Source organism: Erithacus rubecula (assembly GCF_903797595.1).
Source record: "Erithacus rubecula genome assembly, chromosome: 24".
NCBI lineage: Eukaryota > Metazoa > Chordata > Aves > Passeriformes > Muscicapidae > Erithacus > Erithacus rubecula.
Genome location: NC_136676.1, coordinates 6,689,524 through 6,706,169, shown reverse-complemented (window position 1 = coordinate 6,706,169; position 16,646 = coordinate 6,689,524). Strand labels below are relative to the sequence as shown.

Sequence of the window (16,646 nt, the reverse complement as noted above, 5' to 3'; positions counted from 1 at the left end):
ACGCAGCAAAGCAGCTTGACAGAGATGCTGTGTTTTCCAGGGGCACCTCTGTGCCACCCCAGACATGCCTGCTCCTTTGCTGACAAAATCAAACTTCAGTGCATTCACTGGGGCAGGTGCACCCAGCTGCAGTGACCAGGGAACCAGTCCCTGCCCTCCCCAGGCCATCAGTGCTTGCTTGCTCAGCTCTGCACTGGTTTTCTCTGCAGGCAAAGTCATTGCAGGGACCTTCAGGAGGAGCAAAGTGCCCACAGTGCCTCCTCTCCCAGTAGCTCATCACCACTGAACTCTGAGGATTTAAAAGTGATGATGGGAGCTGAAAGTGTTTCCCATGAGAATGGGGTTGATTTTTAAGGCAGGAAGACAACATGAAGGAAATTTAAATCCTACTGTCTGTGCTGTACCTGTTCTGTGGCAAGAGAATCCTGCTTGATAACTCTTGTGCTTTACATAAGTATTTTGCACCCATTAAGGAAACAAATTAGTTGCTATTGGACTACTCCTTTTTTTAAATTTTTTTTTTCAGGTTATCATTCAAAAAAAAACCCCAATCTTAAACACCAAATCCAATTCCTAGCTTGCTTTCCCCTTTAGAGTGGAATATATTTCAAGGAGAGAGGCAGGGCCTTGCTGAGACACCCAGTGAGAGGCAGTGCAGGACTTGCACTCTGGCCCCTACAGAGGATTACTTCATGGTTCCAGCCTGGCTGCAACAAGCAGCTGTGGCCTTTGGATCCACAAGTCCTGGCAATTAATATTCAGCTGGTTCAGAAGCTTTCAGTCTCCCTACATATCACCATATTAGATGCTCAGCTCCTGGGAAATGCACCCTTTAGCATCAGCAGCCTGATTCATGTGTTGGTTCCCTTCCAAATAACCATTCCCCGTGCCCTGAAAGTGGATGTGGCAGCTGTAAATGCAGCTCAACCTTTGCAGTAAAGAACATCCTGCCTGGTACCCGAGTGTCTCCCAGCCCTCTCAGGGAGGCAGCTGCACACAGAGCTGTGCCCACTCTCACCAGCATGACCAACCAGCCCTTCCCTGCAGCCTCGGGAGAAGACAGGATAATGAAGAATGGAAGTTAAGAGCATTAAGAAAGCTGGAAGTGCTGGAAGTTAAGAGCATTAAGAAAGCCATGAGGTCTGTCACCTCCAGCCATTTCACTATTCATGTGCCTAAAGGTGCCTCATGAAGAGTGAAGCTGTGAGACAAAAGTGGGATGAAAAGTGAGGGACAAGGATGTAAAGTCAGAGGAGCTCCTGAATGTCTGGAAGAAAACATCTTAAAAAATAGATACCCAGAGAGAACATCAGAGACTCTGCTGTTACCTTTCCAGGTTACCTACCAGGACGTGCAGGGTCAAAGAAGAGCAGAAATCTCAGTGACAGAGCGCTCGGATCTGCATCCAGTGGCTTCCCCCAGGAGATCCAGCTGGGCTGAAGGGAGGTGCAGAGCTGCCCTCCCAAAGAACCTGCTCAGAGCACAAACAGGCTGGCACTTGTGTCAGGTGAGGGAGGTGCTCACAGAGCCACCCAGCACATCTCCAGGTGCTGGGAGGCACTGGGGGGAGCAGGAGTCCCTGGGCAGGATTTGCAGGTGCTCTGAAAGCTCACTCCCTGCACTGCTGGTGGTTATTGGAACTTGACTGCATTGCAAACAAGTCCTGATCTGTGGTAGTTCTGCTCCTGCCTTGGCACCTTCAGCTGCCTGAAGCAGAGACTTCACACTCTGCAAAGCTCAGAGGGCTCCTGCCCAGCAGCTCTGAACAGGCAGGGAAAGGCTGGCCTGGTTGGCTCCTCTGCTCATCAACATGCTGCAAGCAATCAAAAAATTTACATTTATCACACTCCCAATTTTACCTGTACAGCACAAGGATGCAAGGCCTTGCAGTGGAGGGGTTTTGCTCCTGAGGGCTGTTCTCCATTTCTGGCTGGTGATGCCTGTGAGCCAGATCTGTGCTGGGGGCTTGTCCCCATCTGCTCCATCAGCAGTTCCTCTGCTGTGTCTGTGCTCCTGTGTGGGCTGTTGAATGGGAACACTGGCTTTATGTGTCCCCAGACTCTCTGTCCCCAGTGCCCACCCCATCAGCCATACCATGAAATATTTTAAGTGTACAGAGTGTTTGACAAATTGGTAGCAAGCTTGGATTCCCAAAGAAACTCATTCTTCTTAGAAACCCCATAGCCTTGGGGGTGCTCTTTAAAGCAAGACAAAAAAGAAAAATCAGGCAGGATACACGACTGAGCAGCAGCACTTTTAATATCTTCTCTGAGTTTAATTTTAACATGAATGGCACAGTGCAAGTTTAAATCTGCTGATCCAGGAAAAAATTGTGTCAACACCTGAACAGTGGCAGGGTTGTGTTGATGGATGCCCAACAGTGCTGCCTGCAGCCCCAGTGTCCAGCTGTGCCTCCCTGGGGCCACAGGGCCAGCACAGCTCCTGGCACCGTGGCCAGGGGTCCTGGGATGCTCATTGCCCACCCTCCAGCCCAGGAAATCTGCTTTGTGCTGCCTCTGTGCCCAGCAGGGAAGGAGAGAAGGCAGGAGCCAAGTCCCAAACTGCTCACAAGCTCTGAGTTCTCCCTCACAAGGAGGGTTTAGGCTGGTCTCCCACAGCTTTGGTTTGCTTGAATGGGAACAGGGCTGGAGCTCAGTGCTCCAGGCAGGGGTTTGCTTTAAACCCCACTCCTGCCCCCCAGCAGGCTAATTATGACCTTTCAGAATAGCTTTTGTCCCCAGAGAGCACCCTGCTGTACTTCAGCATCAGCCTGTGCTCGGCTACCACGTTTAATTTCCCTCAGCCTCAGGCTTCCTTGTGCTCCATTTTCTTTAGCTCATTATAAGACCTGACACCTCTGTGTGATTTTCCTGCATGGCAATAAAGGAACTCTTACGCAGTGCAAAGATAGTGAAGCATCTCTAATCCAGCAGTTAACCAGCATAAAAATCCAGCTTTATGATTTCCAGCATCTGGAATGTGTTTTTACAGGGGGGGAATGTTCCCTCACACCAAGAAGGGTAAGGCTGCAGGATAAGCCAGCCACGACCACAGATATAAGGGGAACAATGTGAAGTTTTGGGGGGCTGGCACTTCAAAGAATTATCTGCTTGTAACAGTGGAGTTCCAAAGGGTTTTGCTGCCCAGTGGTGTCTTCTCTCAGCTGGGTACAGCCCAGCAGCGTTCTGATCTGATTCATGGCACAGGGATGTGCAGGGAAAGCACAAACCCCCCCACAAACCCCACTCGTGGGACACTGGGCACTGCCACAAACCAGCCTGGCTGGCACAGAACTTCTCCCTGCTGTCCCAGCCTGGGGTCACTCCAGGTCTGAGGGTGCTCTGGAATGCCCAGGCAAGGTCAGTCCAGCAGAATTCCTCTGCTCTTTGTTAGACTTTAAGCTTGCCCCGAGGGGATGTTCTCAGGAAGGAAAGAAAAATGTGCCCAGAAGGTTCATCAGGCGCAGGCTGGCAGGGCGAGGCAGGGCTGGAGGAGCAGAAATTGCCTGATGTGTGACAATGACAGGGCTTTGTTGGTGCAGTCGGTGAACCGGGCACTGCCACAGCCTCACAGGCACAATGTGGAATGGTTCGGGTTGGTGAAACCTTAAAGACCTTAAAGACCAGGTGCACATCCCACACAACACCTGGCAGAATTTGTGTTTCATGCTGGTTCCTGTGTGAGGTGTCACCTCAGGGCCAGCGCTCCTTCCCCCCACAGGCAGTGCCACGGTTATTGGCTTCAAAACAAGGTGAGTATTTATGGTGTTTGTAATTATCCTTTCCCTGGAACTCTTACAAACATCCGTTCCAGCCTTCCTGCTCCCAGGGTTACTCGTTATTCCCGCACCCTCAGTCTCCCTGGGACTCCCAGCTCTGCTCAGCACCGAGATGCTCCAAACCCCGACTTTGTGTCCTCCACTGGATCCTCCCCAGGATCCTTGTCTTTCTTGTACTGAGGAGCCCAGAACTGGACACGATGTCCGGATGGACACAACTGTGAGGAAAGGCTGAGGGAACTGGGATTGCTCTGCCTCATTGCGGCCTTCCAGCGTCTGAGGGGAACTCAGGGGAGAGATGAGGAGGGACTGCTGTCCAAGGCCAGGATGGAGGGGCTTGGAGCAAGCCGGGGCGGTGCGAGGAGTGGGATTAGGAACCGGCTGATGTCCAGTGTCCCGCCCAAGCCAGGCCATTCCCCACGCCACGCCTGTCCCTCGCGGCTCCCCCCGCGCTCCGCATGGTCCCGTCCGCTCTCCCCCGCCCGCGTGGGCCGCGCCGGCCCCGCCCCCCGGCGCGGGGATTTTCCACGCGGCCGCGGCCCGGCCGCACGTAGCGCACGCACGCGGGCCCGCCGCTGGCGCGAGGCGGCCGCGGCCAATCTGCGCGCGGCGGGGGACGGCGCCGGCCAATGGGCGCGGCCGGGGGGCGGGTCCTGCGCGCGAGGGCGGCTATAGGCGGGCGCGCGCGCGGCCGTTGGGTCTCAGTCAGAGCCGGCGCGGCGACAGCGGAGCGGCTGCGGAGTGGGGCTGCGGGCACAGCGGTGAGTGAGGGAGGGGGCTCGGCCCGCGCCCGCTCAGCCCCCGCGGGTTCCTGTGTCCGGGTGGCAGCCGCCGAACCCCGGCCGTCCCCGCGGTAAAGGGCCGGGCGCAGGCTCGGTGGTCCCCGGTGAGGGGGTGCAGGCCGCTGTGTGCACCGGCGGGGAAGGGAGCGCCTGAGGCGGCCTGGACCCCTGCAGCCTGCGGGGGTGGGGATTGAAAACCGGGGGGTGTGGATTAAAATCCGGGGGTGTGGTGGGGTCAAGGCGGGGGCAGAATCGGGGGTATGATGGGTCAGGGCATCCTCAAAAGCCGAGTTTAACCTTTTTCTTTTAATCATTAACAGTCGCTCTCGGATTGCGTGTGGCGATTTGGACCTTCCCCTCTTTAGTGGATGTCCTTCAGCTTGCCATCTCAAATATTGAACGTTTGTCTGTGTGTCCGAGGTCCCTTAGCGGGCGGTTTAGTGCTGGTTATCCCGAGGCGGTGCAGGGGGATAAAGAGCCGCCTGCAGCCGCTGCCCTGGCGCGGGGAGCAGCGGGCTCGCCTCCGTTATCCTGCTGAGTCACAGGGTAGGGCCGGCGCTCTCAGCCTGCCGGGAAGCTGCAGGTTTGTCATCCAAACCCGCGGCCTTGAGCCAACGCACTTTCGGTCCTCCATCTTCTTAAACACGGCGAGAGAAAGTGGTTGAACGTGTCTGTGGTTTGCTCCCTGCCAGGCATCCTTTAGAACCCGTTGGATCGTGTTGGAGAGGTGAATTAATACCCCCTGGAGTGCAAAGGGCAGGGTTGGAATGTGCACATTTGTCCAGTTTCTGGGAGTGCTTTGGCAAGGGAATTAATGTGCTGGTATCTGATAGAGTGCACTCAAAGGTCTCAGCTTTTTTCAGAACACTGGTGGTATAAGAGTTAAGGTCATAAGGATCTTTTAAGTGTCAGGAGAGGCTTCCACTGATAAATGTGGCAGGTCTGTAATAAGACACTCACTAGGGCAGTTATTTCTATGGCTGGACTTCACTGCTGCTTTTTAAATCTCTATTCTGATGCTTGCAGTGCTCAGCCTTAACCCTGGATTGATTTTAGAGAAGCGTGGCTGCAATATCACTCACATGGACAGGTTTTGGTGGCAGGGTTAGCTATTAAAAAAAAAAGTCTTTGGAAATAATTTTCAGTTGGAGTAATCTCCAGTTGAGAGTACTGCATTCCCTGTATAGAGCATGGGGTCAGATAAGGAATAAGTGGTGATTTCTTGGACTTCAGCTGGTGGTGAAGAAGATCCTCCAAGCTGGAGTGTGAGGCTTTCCCTGAAGGGAGACAGTGACCTTGTCAGCAGATTATGCTGCAAAAAAAGGTCTAAGGCAGAGTGCTCATTAAATACTTGTTAAATGCCACCGTGGCCTTTGCGTGTTTGGCAGAGGACAAAGGTCTGAGCAGGCAGTGCTGGGACCTCTCCTGCCTGCAGTCAGCATTTCCATGGTTAAACCTGGGCACGGGCTGGCCTGTGTTCAGGTGATTTACTGGATTGATTGAGGCAGAATACATCCTGGTGAACTAAACAGCAGCTTTAGCCTATAGCTCAAAGGGAAATTGTTTGTTGAACACAGGAGTGGGAGTTTGCAAAAGGAACATCAGGCATTTGTGAGGTGAGGCAGTGCTGTGAAATGCCTCTTTCTGCAGAAAAGGAAGGATTTGTGGCCCTTTGTCAGGGATGCTCAGTAATGTCTGAGCTGGCAGGCAGGGCCAGTGGAGGCTCTTGCACTGTGTGTTCCTGAAGTGCCTCCTTGCTGAAGGTCAGCAAACAGCTCTAGCTGCACACAGAGCTCCTGGAACTGGCTGTGCTTTCAAAGAGTGAGACACCTCAATTTAGTGGCAAAGGTTCTGAAATGAAAGTAAGGTTTAGCAGGTGCCAGCCTAATAAATTCTGAGAGCCCTTTTTGGATAAGTGGGCATTCTTCCTGTTGCTCAGTGCATCTGCAGAGATGTGTGTGTGGGTGGGACTGATAAGCAGAGTTGCAGGGATTTATTTCAAGCCTGTGTGTTCACTGATTGAAGCTAAGTAGTGGCAGCATGAAGGTCAGCTTGAGCAAGTTGTTTCATATTTTAGTCATATCATGTGTCAGTGTGGGGGTCTGACTGAAATCTTAGACAGCATGCAGGGGCAGGACAGCTGGAAGGGATACTTGCAAGCCAAGGGGGGACAGCAGAGGCTGCCTGTGCTTTTGACCTGGAGAGGAAGGAGTGTGTGCAGCTACCCCCTCACAGACTGAACCAGCAACATTTATACCTAAGGTCATGTTTTTTTTAACTTTGCAGTATCTGTGGAAGGTTTCATGACCATTTCTGTAAACAGGGTTGCCACCCACATTGGCTTGCCAAAAAAGCAGCTTCCAGCTAGTTCTGCTTCTGAGGCTGAGCTTTCTTCTGTGCAGATGGACTGGGTTTGGTGCCAGTCTGTGGCTTACAGGCATGTGTATGACTTGGTTTTTAAAATGTAGCTGGGCTTACATAAGAATTCCCTCACTGCAGTTTTCTGAAGTGGATGTTTGTGAGAAGGGAAAAAATAAACTATCCAAATGATTTGGGGGGGGTTTTATTCCTTTTAAAATGGGAAAAGGAAAAGCTTCCTGTGAATGCTCAACACGGTGTGACTGTTAGTGCAGGCTTTTAATGAGAGCTGTGGCTGCTCCTTCCTCACTGTTCCCTCTGGCTCTGAGCAGCTGCTCTGCATACCAACAGCACTCTGGGCTCTTATCAGAAAGAGCTCTGCACTGGGAGCAGAGAGTTGCTGGTTTGGGATCTCTCTGCTGCTCTGACATACTGAGGTGATGTTCCTTTAGATTTGTCATCTGCTCCTGCTGTTCTGTCTGGGTCTGATGATACTGCAGTCCAAGTCATATGGAAACATCAAAAGAGGTCCCTTGCACATAAGGAAGTGCCTTTTTTTTTTTTTTTTTTTTTTAATAATAAAAGTCATGGGACACTGGAAGAGCTTGCCCAGAGAAGCTGTGTCTGTCCCATCCCTGAGAATGTTCCAGGCCAGGCTGGATGAGCTCCTGGTCTGTTGGAAGGTGTCACTGCCCACACAGGGTGTGGGATGGGCTCAGCCTTAGGGAACCCTCCAGCCCAAACCATTGAGTGAGTGTTTCTGAACTGCTCTTTTCAGGTACTAAAGATGTCTATCACCAAGATCCACGCCCGTGAAATCTTTGACTCCCGTGGTAACCCCACAGTGGAGGTTGACCTCTACACCAACAAAGGTGGGTGAGTCCTCAGCTGCAGCTGCTCATCCCTGCCTTGGTCTGATGGAACTCGAGGCAGTCAGAAGTTTACAGCCTGTCCTGTTCTGGCTGCCTTCTTCCTGCACACATAAAACTTGTTGGAGCTTGCTGGGAGGCTTGCAGGAAAAGCCTCTGTCTCATTCTGTTGGATGAGTTTGCTGAGCTCAAGTTCCTGGTGTGCTCAGTGCAGGGTTTTTTCAGGGGTGCTGCTTCTCACAGCCTAAACTGTGTGAGAGCTGTTCCAAACCTGCCCTTCTTCCTTTGCCCCAGCATAAACTGGGATAGCACCTGGAAATTGTGACTCAAGGTTTTTATTCCTGTCCTCCAGCAGCTGCTGATGGCCTTGGTTGTCACTTCTCCCCACACTCTGGAGGAATACACTTGAAGTTTGATTCTTAATTTGTCTGTAGTGGCTTTCTGTAATGACAATCTGCCCCACAGTTGAATTTTGGGTAACGATTTCTTCTCTGCCCAAGTACTCAGGCATGACTGAAGAACTTGTCTAATTGGGCTTTCACATGTAACATCTTATATTTTTAATTATTGTAGGACTTTCCCTTGGTTTGTTAGGTTGTTCATCCCACATCTGATAGGATCTGACAAAAGCATTGTGCAAACTCATACCAGTGTGATTTGGTGCAGTGAGCAAACACAATGGCTGTAATACACTGACTAAAGAGCTGATCTCTGTGCCTCAAAAGATTAATGCAGTCATTTAATGAGACTGCCCCCACTAAGCTCTTTGATTTATTGGGATAAGGGAAAGCTGGAGGCTGAAGTTGGCATCTTGAACCCCAAGCAGAGCAGGCTCCAATGTGCAGATTTGCTCCAAGTCCTTGGCTGAAGGAATGGGCTGTCTGGGTGGCTCAGACCTGTTAACAAACTAGGTCTCCTAATTGTCCCTTTTATGCCATATCCTAAAAGAATTTAAGAGCTTGCCTTGTGTGGGCTCAAAAGCAGATCCAGTGCATGAAGTTATCTTTTTGGAAGGGAACGGGTGCCTCCCTTGACTCTTGAAATGCACAGTGGTGATCTTGGTGTTTTCCCTGTTGTGAGCAGGTCTGTTCAGAGCTGCAGTTCCCAGCGGTGCCTCCACTGGAATCTACGAGGCCCTGGAGCTCCGGGACAATGACAAGACACGCTACATGGGCAAAGGTACAGCTGTGCTGGGCTCCTGAGCCCCTCTGTGCTCTGCAGGGCAGGGGGGACAGCAGTCACCTGCAGGCCAGGGTACCTGCACAGTGGGTGTGAGGAGCTGGGCACGCCCAGCCAGGTGACAGTGTCTGTGCTACAATGTGTCCTGGTGTACTTTGTCACCCTGCTTCTCCTGCACTGGGTGTTGCTGTGTGGCAGAGTGCCTTACCAGGGGTGTAAGGGCATCTCAACTGCCAGCTCCAAAAGCCTTGGCCATCCTGCACTTAGTCACAAGGTCTTTTCATAAACCCACTTTTCCCAAACCCTTGAATCTGTCAGCTCTGACACTGTAGGCTTAGGTGGCAGCCTGTTAAATCCTGAACCTGAGGTTTTGTGGCAGCTGCTGTCCTCTGTGGATGTGCAGCTCTGCACTGGTAGTCCTGGAAGGTTCTCCATTTCACACCCCACAACAGCTACAGCCACTCTGGCTTTTTGTCTGCCAGTGCAGGTAGCCAGGATACTTAAGTCTTGAGTGGTGTAATATTTTGCTTGTCTTTATTTTACTGGTTGTGCTTTCTGAAAAGAAGCTGAAGTCAGCAGTCACCAGGCTGGCTAGGGAACAAGTATGGCTGAGAATGAATAGCTGCAAACAAGATGTCATTACCTGATAAACATCCCAGTAGTACTTCTTGTGATTATTCTGGGAGCTTGGACAGTCAGGGCTCCTTCTTAACTTGCTGCTCTGAAAGCATTGGTGATGCCTTTGAAGTGTAAGCAATCATCTTGACTCTTGGCTGGAAGAGAGAATTATTTTCAAACTTTCCTGCCAGTCAGTTGAAAAGATGCTGAAATATTTTTTGCGTTATTAAGAAAGAGCAATTAAAATGGATAGCTACTGATTTGGACTTGTAGAGCCTTGTCTTAGAAGATTCATGGCTGTTAATACCTTAACAGAGAATAAATGCCTGGATGAATGTCCCAAAACCTGAGGCTCTTATGCTGTTTACCCAGAGCACTTTTTCTTGCAAAGAATAAATGTGTATTTACCTCACTGTGCTAAGTGTGTGTGTGCTTAGACCTGTTAAGTCTGATCCTATGGGCAGTTCTTAATGGCATTTAATTAGACTGCAGTTAACAGGCTGTAGCTGAAGGGCTTTGTCAGCTGGGAAATAACACAAGTTATGAAAAAAATAATCATCAAATGGGATGAGTTACAGATAGCTGGTAGGCCTTTTGTAATAGAGGTCTGCAGACTTGAACCATTTGAAAAAACAATTAATATAATTTAGGATGCAGTCAGCATTCATCATTGTGAAACCTTTAAACACTGCACAGTAAATGAGGTGATGCTGTAGCAGTGTTACAGAATAGTGCCTGAGCAGCTGTGGGGAAACCTTCCCTCCCCTGGCTCCTGGATTCTGAGAGTTGACAGTGCAGAACATCCTAAAGCCTCCTCTGAATGCTGTCCAGGCCCTTGAGGTCTGGGTGGAAAGCCCAGAGAGCCTTGCCCAGCTTCCTGTGCTCCCTGAGCCTTTGGGCTCCAGACTGTGTCCTCTCTGGCATCCCTCTGGGTGACTCTTCACCTGTGCCCTGACTCTGGTGTCCCTTTCACTTCTGCCAGGTGTCTCCAGAGCTGTTAAATATGTTAACGAGTTCCTGGCCACAGCACTGTGCACACAGGTAATGGATGTGCTCCCAGTGCAGCCCTGGCACAAGGATGAGTCTCTCCAGTGCATGGCCTGGCAGACTAACCTGGCATTCCTGGGCAATTCCTGGCCAATGCACCCTTCATGCACCTCCCAGTCCAGCCAGGGCCTCTCAGTGCTCACACCTGGCCATGAGCTGCCTTGGACTGGGGCAGCATGAGGTGGTTTTTTTTCCTGGATGTTCCTGAGATCCCCTACTAATCCCTGCATAACCTGTGTGTTGACCAGTGTCTGATTTGCTTGTTCCTTCCAGGTGTCTCAAAAGCTGTTGAGCACGTCAATAAAACGATTGCACCTGCACTGATTAGCAAGGTAGGAGCAATCTGTCTTCTCTTAACATCTCCCACAGCCAGGCAGAGTCCAAACCATCCTCTGGTGTGGGACCTGGGGGTGTCAGCCTGTGTGTTGGAGTGCATGTCAACAAACTGACTACAGCAATGGTTTTACTTAATTTACTTAATGAGTGCAAATCTAACACATAATGAGATTCTCCAGCAGCCAGGTGTTGTGGTGTGCAGGAGCACCTGAGCCCCTGGGAGCTGCAGTGTGCAGCTGGGATACAAACTGGTCTATGCTCCAAAGAGTGGCTGGGTGATGAGGAAGGGCTGGGTTTTATCCAGGCTGGGTAATTGGGGAGGGAATCTGAGGGGATCTAGAGAAGTCTGCTTGAATGAGAGTCCTTTGTGCTCTGTGGGCACTAAGCCCTGCCTGCAGAGGCTGGTGCAGGACTAAATGATGGGCAAAGCAAAGTGGTGGCACATCCAGCTCAGCTGGCAGCCCTGGGTGCTGCAGGTGCCCCAGTGTGACAGGGACATGAACTGCTCTGTCAGCTCTGCAGCTGCCCTTGGGTGAATGTTGGTGCACTTGTGGGTGGGTGGGGGTTTGTGTACCTGTGTTTGGTGTCAAACAATGGCTTGGCTGCTTCTCTCTGCAGAATGTGAACGTTGTGGAGCAAGAGAAGATTGACAAGCTGATGCTGGAAATGGATGGGACAGAGAACAAATGTAAGTGAGGGCTGAAGAGATGAAGATGGGTCAATAGCATTTCATTTAGCAGAAGCAGCAGCCAGTGTATGGCCCTGTGCTGTGCACTGCCATCATTCAAAGCATGGGCTGGTATTGATGAGTTTTTTTAATAGACATTTCTCTAAGCAATTTCTTCCTATTCCAGCCAAGTTTGGTGCCAATGCCATCCTGGGTGTGTCTCTGGCCGTGTGCAAAGCTGGTGCTGCTGAGAAGGGAGTTCCCCTGTACAGGCACATCGCTGACCTTGCTGGAAACCCTGAAGTCATTCTCCCAGTTCCTGTAAGTCCCTGGGTGGGGCAGGCTGAGGCCTTGCTTTGACTGGTGCTCTAGAGAGTGGGGGTGAATGGAAGGGCTCTTGGCACCTTCCAACCTGGCTCTTGCTGGTTCCTCCAAGGCTTTCAACGTGATCAACGGGGGCTCCCATGCTGGGAACAAGCTGGCCATGCAGGAGTTCATGATCCTGCCCGTGGGGGCAGACAGCTTCAAGGACGCCATGCGTGTGGGGGCAGAGGTCTACCACAACCTCAAGAATGTCATCAAGGAGAAGTATGGCAAGGATGCCACCAACGTGGGGGATGAGGGTGGCTTTGCCCCCAACATCCTGGAAAACAAAGAGGGTAAGAATCAGCCAAGTGTGGGGGGAGGTGGTACTGATAGCTGGGCAATGAACTGGTGGCCTGCCCAATATCAGTGACAGGATCAGATCAATAGGATCAAAGGTGTAGAACTTCCTGCTGTGTCTTTGCTCTGACAGACATCCAAATGTGCTCTACTGATGTGGTCAGGTATTCCCTTGGGCATCAGCTTGTAGAGTTTGGTAGGGATGGCTTTTACTTTAGTGCCTCATTCCTGTAGCAGCTTAAGGGAACCTTGTGCCCCTCCAGTTGAAAAGTGATGTGGGAACATCTGTGCACTGCAGGTGTTCCAGAAGTCAACACTCAGATCAGGGGAGTTGTTTTTCTGGAGACACAGAGGGAAAACAGTTTGTGCTCTGCCTGGCTGTGTGTGGGAGGGCACCAGGGCTTGCCTGGGAAGCTGAGGCAGTTGCTGCTTCCATGGCCAAACATTCTGTTCAGGAGCCTGTGGGAGAGGCAGTTTGTCTGTGGGAAACAAAATACCTATTCCTACAAAAATGGTACCAGAGGGGCTTTCTCTGCCTCTCCAGAAGTGGAGCTGCTAACAAGGCAGTGGAACACAAGCTCAGTTCAGTTGCTTTTTACCTTACAGCTGTTGGTTGTGTTACTGTGGAGGGGGATGGTGAGCTGCACTGCCTTTTTTGAAGATAGAGACAGCACCAGCTGTGTCATTTGAGTCCCAGTGTCACAGGCAGCTTTGCTGGGTCTGTACCCTTGCAGACAGCAGTGGAGATGACCTTGAATAACAATCACATTCCAAGGAATTTTTTGTTGCTGGAGGCAGCTGCTTTTGCAGTTTGTGCTACATTAGCATCTTACAAAACACAACCAAACCCACACAAGAAGAACCCAAACAAAAAACCAACCCAACAGCAGAAGACTCTTGATCTGAGCCTCCTGCTGCAAACAGCCTGGCTGATCCCAGCTGCTCCCCTGCAGCTCAGGGGTGCCTGGGACTCTGCCAAACAGCAGCACAGTGGGCACTGTCCAGAGAGTTCTGAGTGGTTCTGTCCCCCCTTGTGCAGGGAAATGTGCATGTGGAGCACAGGCAGGTGCCAAGAGGGGCTCCTGTGCAGAGGCAGGCCCCAGCTCCTTGCTCTCAGGGTTTGATGCTCAGCAGTTCCATGGTCAGCACCTGCTCTGGGGCTAAAAGGGATTAGAGTGCAGGCACTGCTTCCTGCCCACATGCACAGAGGTGAAAGAGGATGTGGTATCATCTAGTATTAAGCTTTCTGGGCTGACATGCAGTCCTGCTTGAAGAGATTAGGAATCCCATCATGGTGTCTCAAGGGTATTACAAGCTAAAAGCAGCATTAAAGTAATACCTTGTTCCAGTCAGTTCAGAGTGGGAGAATTGAGGAACCTTTTCCTTTGGGCTTTGAGCAGGGCTAAGGGAGGGTGGTGCTGCAGGGGCTGGGTGCCTGGCAGGCTCTCAGGGCTCTGTGTGTGTGTGTGTTGTAGCTCTGGAGCTGCTGAAGACAGCCATAGCCAAGGCTGGCTACACAGACAAGGTGGTCATTGGCATGGACGTGGCTGCCTCCGAGTTCTACCGGGACGGCAAGTACGACCTGGACTTCAAATCCCCTGATGATCCCAGCAGATACATCTCCCCTGACCAGCTGGCTGACCTGTACAAGGGCTTTGTCAAGAACTACCCTGGTAGGTTGCTCACAGTGAGATCAGCAGTAGTGGTGGGTTGGGGTGGCTGGCTGAAGGAGGGGGTTGGTGTGAGCCCCTCTGACAGGAGACGTGGACAGCTCCTGCCTTCTTCAGCCTCTGGGGATGTTCTGGGAAGTGGGTGGCACTTTGTGCACCACTCATCCAGACAGAGCCTTTGTGCTGGCACTGTCCTGAAGCTGCTGTGTCCCTCTGCAGTGGTGTCCATTGAAGACCCCTTTGACCAGGATGACTGGGGTGCCTGGAAGAAGTTCACTGGCAGTGTCAACATCCAGGTGGTTGGTGATGATCTGACTGTGACCAACCCCAAGAGAATTGCCAAGGCTGTGGAGGAGAAGGCCTGCAACTGCCTCCTCCTCAAGGTCAACCAGATTGGCTCCGTGACAGAGTCCCTGCAGGCGTAAGTTCTGCCCTCTGGGCCAGGCTGGGGCTGGTTTTAACTGAGGGGAGATGAACATACAGAGCAGATGTAGGGAAACAGAAAGCTGATGGGCTATCTGTGAAGGGAGAGCAATTATTAACTAATGCATTATTAACTGGTAGAGGACATTGACAAATAAAGCTGTACCTTCATGGTCCTGACGTCACAGGAGTGCCCTGAATGACTGCCAGGGTCTGAGTTTGTGACAGCAGCTCCTGATCACCTTGTGCTGTGATCCTGGCCTGTACAAGGGGCAGTGGCACTGGAGCAGAGGCTGCTGGGCTCAGGCCATGGTGTGAGCTGCTTCTCCTGCTCTGTTGCAGCTGCAAGCTGGCCCAGTCCAATGGCTGGGGTGTGATGGTGAGCCACCGCTCTGGAGAGACAGAGGACACCTTCATTGCTGACCTGGTCGTGGGGCTCTGCACTGGCCAGGTTGGTGTCTGCAGCTGCTGCTGGTTGGTGCTTTGCTTGGTGGGATCGTTGGGTGGTGAAGCCAAAGCTGTGGTGCTCTGCACTGCCTCCAGGGGTGCAGATTTGCTGTGTCTGTTTGCAGGGAACTGATTTGTTAATGGGCTGTGACAAGGGAACCCTTTATCTTGTGCAAACTCTCCTTCAACCAGCAATGTCAAAGGTCCCAGCTCCAGTGGCTGTACTGGGGTTTCCTGGTCCTGCAGCTGATAGCAAATGAACAACCTCTATTGCTCCCAAGACCTGTTGTGTTTGCATGTGTAGATATTGAGCCTGATGCCCAAGCAGAGCTCGTGATGATTCACAAGTTCTGTGTTGGCACTTAGAGTTCTTCACTGACTTGGTGATTTCCCTCTCAGATCAAAACTGGTGCCCCGTGCCGATCCGAGCGTCTGGCCAAGTACAACCAGCTGCTGAGGTGAGCCTGGGGCTGGGGAGGGCCATTCATTCATTCCATTCATTAATTCATTCTGCTGCTGCTGCTCTGGGGGCACCTGCAGCTGCAGGACCTGCCCTGCCAGGCTGAGGAGGAGCTGGCTGGGTGAGGTTCAGAGCAGATCCCACCTCTGTGCACGAGGCAGTTCCTTGGCAGGCATCCCAAACGTTTGGGTTTTGTGTCAGGTGTGTGGCCCTGCCCCACTGGCAGGGACTTGGTGGGAGCTGCTTGGTCACTGTAGGACCTCCAGAGCCAGCTGGGCCAGGTGTTTGATGGCCAGCTGCTCAGTGTGAGGCCCGTGGCTGTGCTGGGCAGGGGTCTCTGCTGGCTGCTGACACCCAGTGCTCTCTGTCCTTCATCAGAATTGAGGAGGAGCTCGGCAGCAAGGCTCGCTTTGCTGGGAGGAACTTCAGGAACCCTCGTGTCAACTAAGTGTGGAAGAGTCCCCCTGTTCTGGTTCAGCACTAATCATTGACTTAGATCACAATTACCTGTACTAGAAAGATAAGGGCAGCTGAAGGAGACCAGTCTGCAGGTTCTCTTATTCCCTAGATGATCCCTTCACTCAGTGTTCTCACCAGCTCTGGTCTGTTAATTGTACTGCTCTGCTGCTTCTGTAGAACGGCCCCTGGGGGTGTTCTGTGTATTTAACACCCTCAGGGGTCATGACATTGTGATTCTGGGCATAAACACCTTAGTTCCCTTCTCTGCCTGTCTGATCTTCAACGTTTGGAGCTGTGTGATTTGCAGTGCAGCAAGAGGTACCTGCAGATAAGAGACAGTAGTGTTTTTACATGTGATAAATAAAAGCATCAAACAACTCAACAATGTGTGTGGCTTGGAGTTACTTGGAGTCTGGGGAGCAGGAATTGCCACCTTTGCATTGTGGAGTCATGGAATGATTTGGGTGAAGGGACCTTAAGGCTCTTTTTGCCCTTTGTCCCCACGGTTTGAGTTTTGTTGTCTGTCCCCACAATGGTTCTGTTACTGTGTGGGCACTGTCACAGGGAGCAGAGTTGTGACCTCAGTCCATTCCCAGACAGGAAAAAACAAATTACTCAACTGAGTGAGAGGATGTCTAAGGCAGTTCTTGCTGCTCATGGTTTTTTTCCCGTGGCGGGTTTGTAAGAAAAGCGTTAATTTCCTCATTTCCGATTGTTAATGACTTTGCCGTGCTCGGGTTCCTGGCTGGGCTCGGCCTGGCCTTGCCCCCTGGTGGCCGTGCTGGGCCTTGCACCGCACAGCCACAAACCAATTTTTTATCTTTTAACGTTTTAAATCACCTCGATGGGGCTGTTACAGCCGGTGCTGCTGCAGGGCAGTGTCAGCAGGC

The 16,646-nt window shown here is 51.7% G+C and overlaps 1 protein-coding gene across 2 annotated transcripts; it reads left to right on the top strand.

Moving 5' to 3' along the window:
- Positions 1-4,403: 4,403 nt before the first annotated feature.
- On the top strand, positions 4,404-16,141 carry ENO1 (enolase 1; the record flags this gene model as incomplete). 2 transcript variants are annotated; one of them, XM_079326284.1, is made up of 12 exons in its annotated part: positions 4,404-4,539; positions 7,697-7,790; positions 8,871-8,966; positions 10,567-10,625; positions 11,586-11,655; positions 11,822-11,955; positions 12,071-12,293; positions 13,773-13,970; positions 14,187-14,388; positions 14,733-14,841; positions 15,237-15,295; positions 15,676-16,141. In XM_079326284.1, 12 exons carry the CDS (start codon positions 4,408-4,410, stop codon positions 15,743-15,745), a joined length of 1,446 nt encoding a protein of 481 aa, XP_079182410.1. In that variant the 3' UTR covers positions 15,746-16,141. The 2 variants fall into 2 exon arrangements, with proteins under 2 accessions (XP_079182410.1, XP_079182409.1); XM_079326283.1 differs by lacking the exon at positions 10,567-10,625 and adding an exon at positions 10,905-10,963 and having other exon boundaries at positions 4,408-4,539.
- Positions 16,142-16,646: the final 505 nt, after the last annotated feature.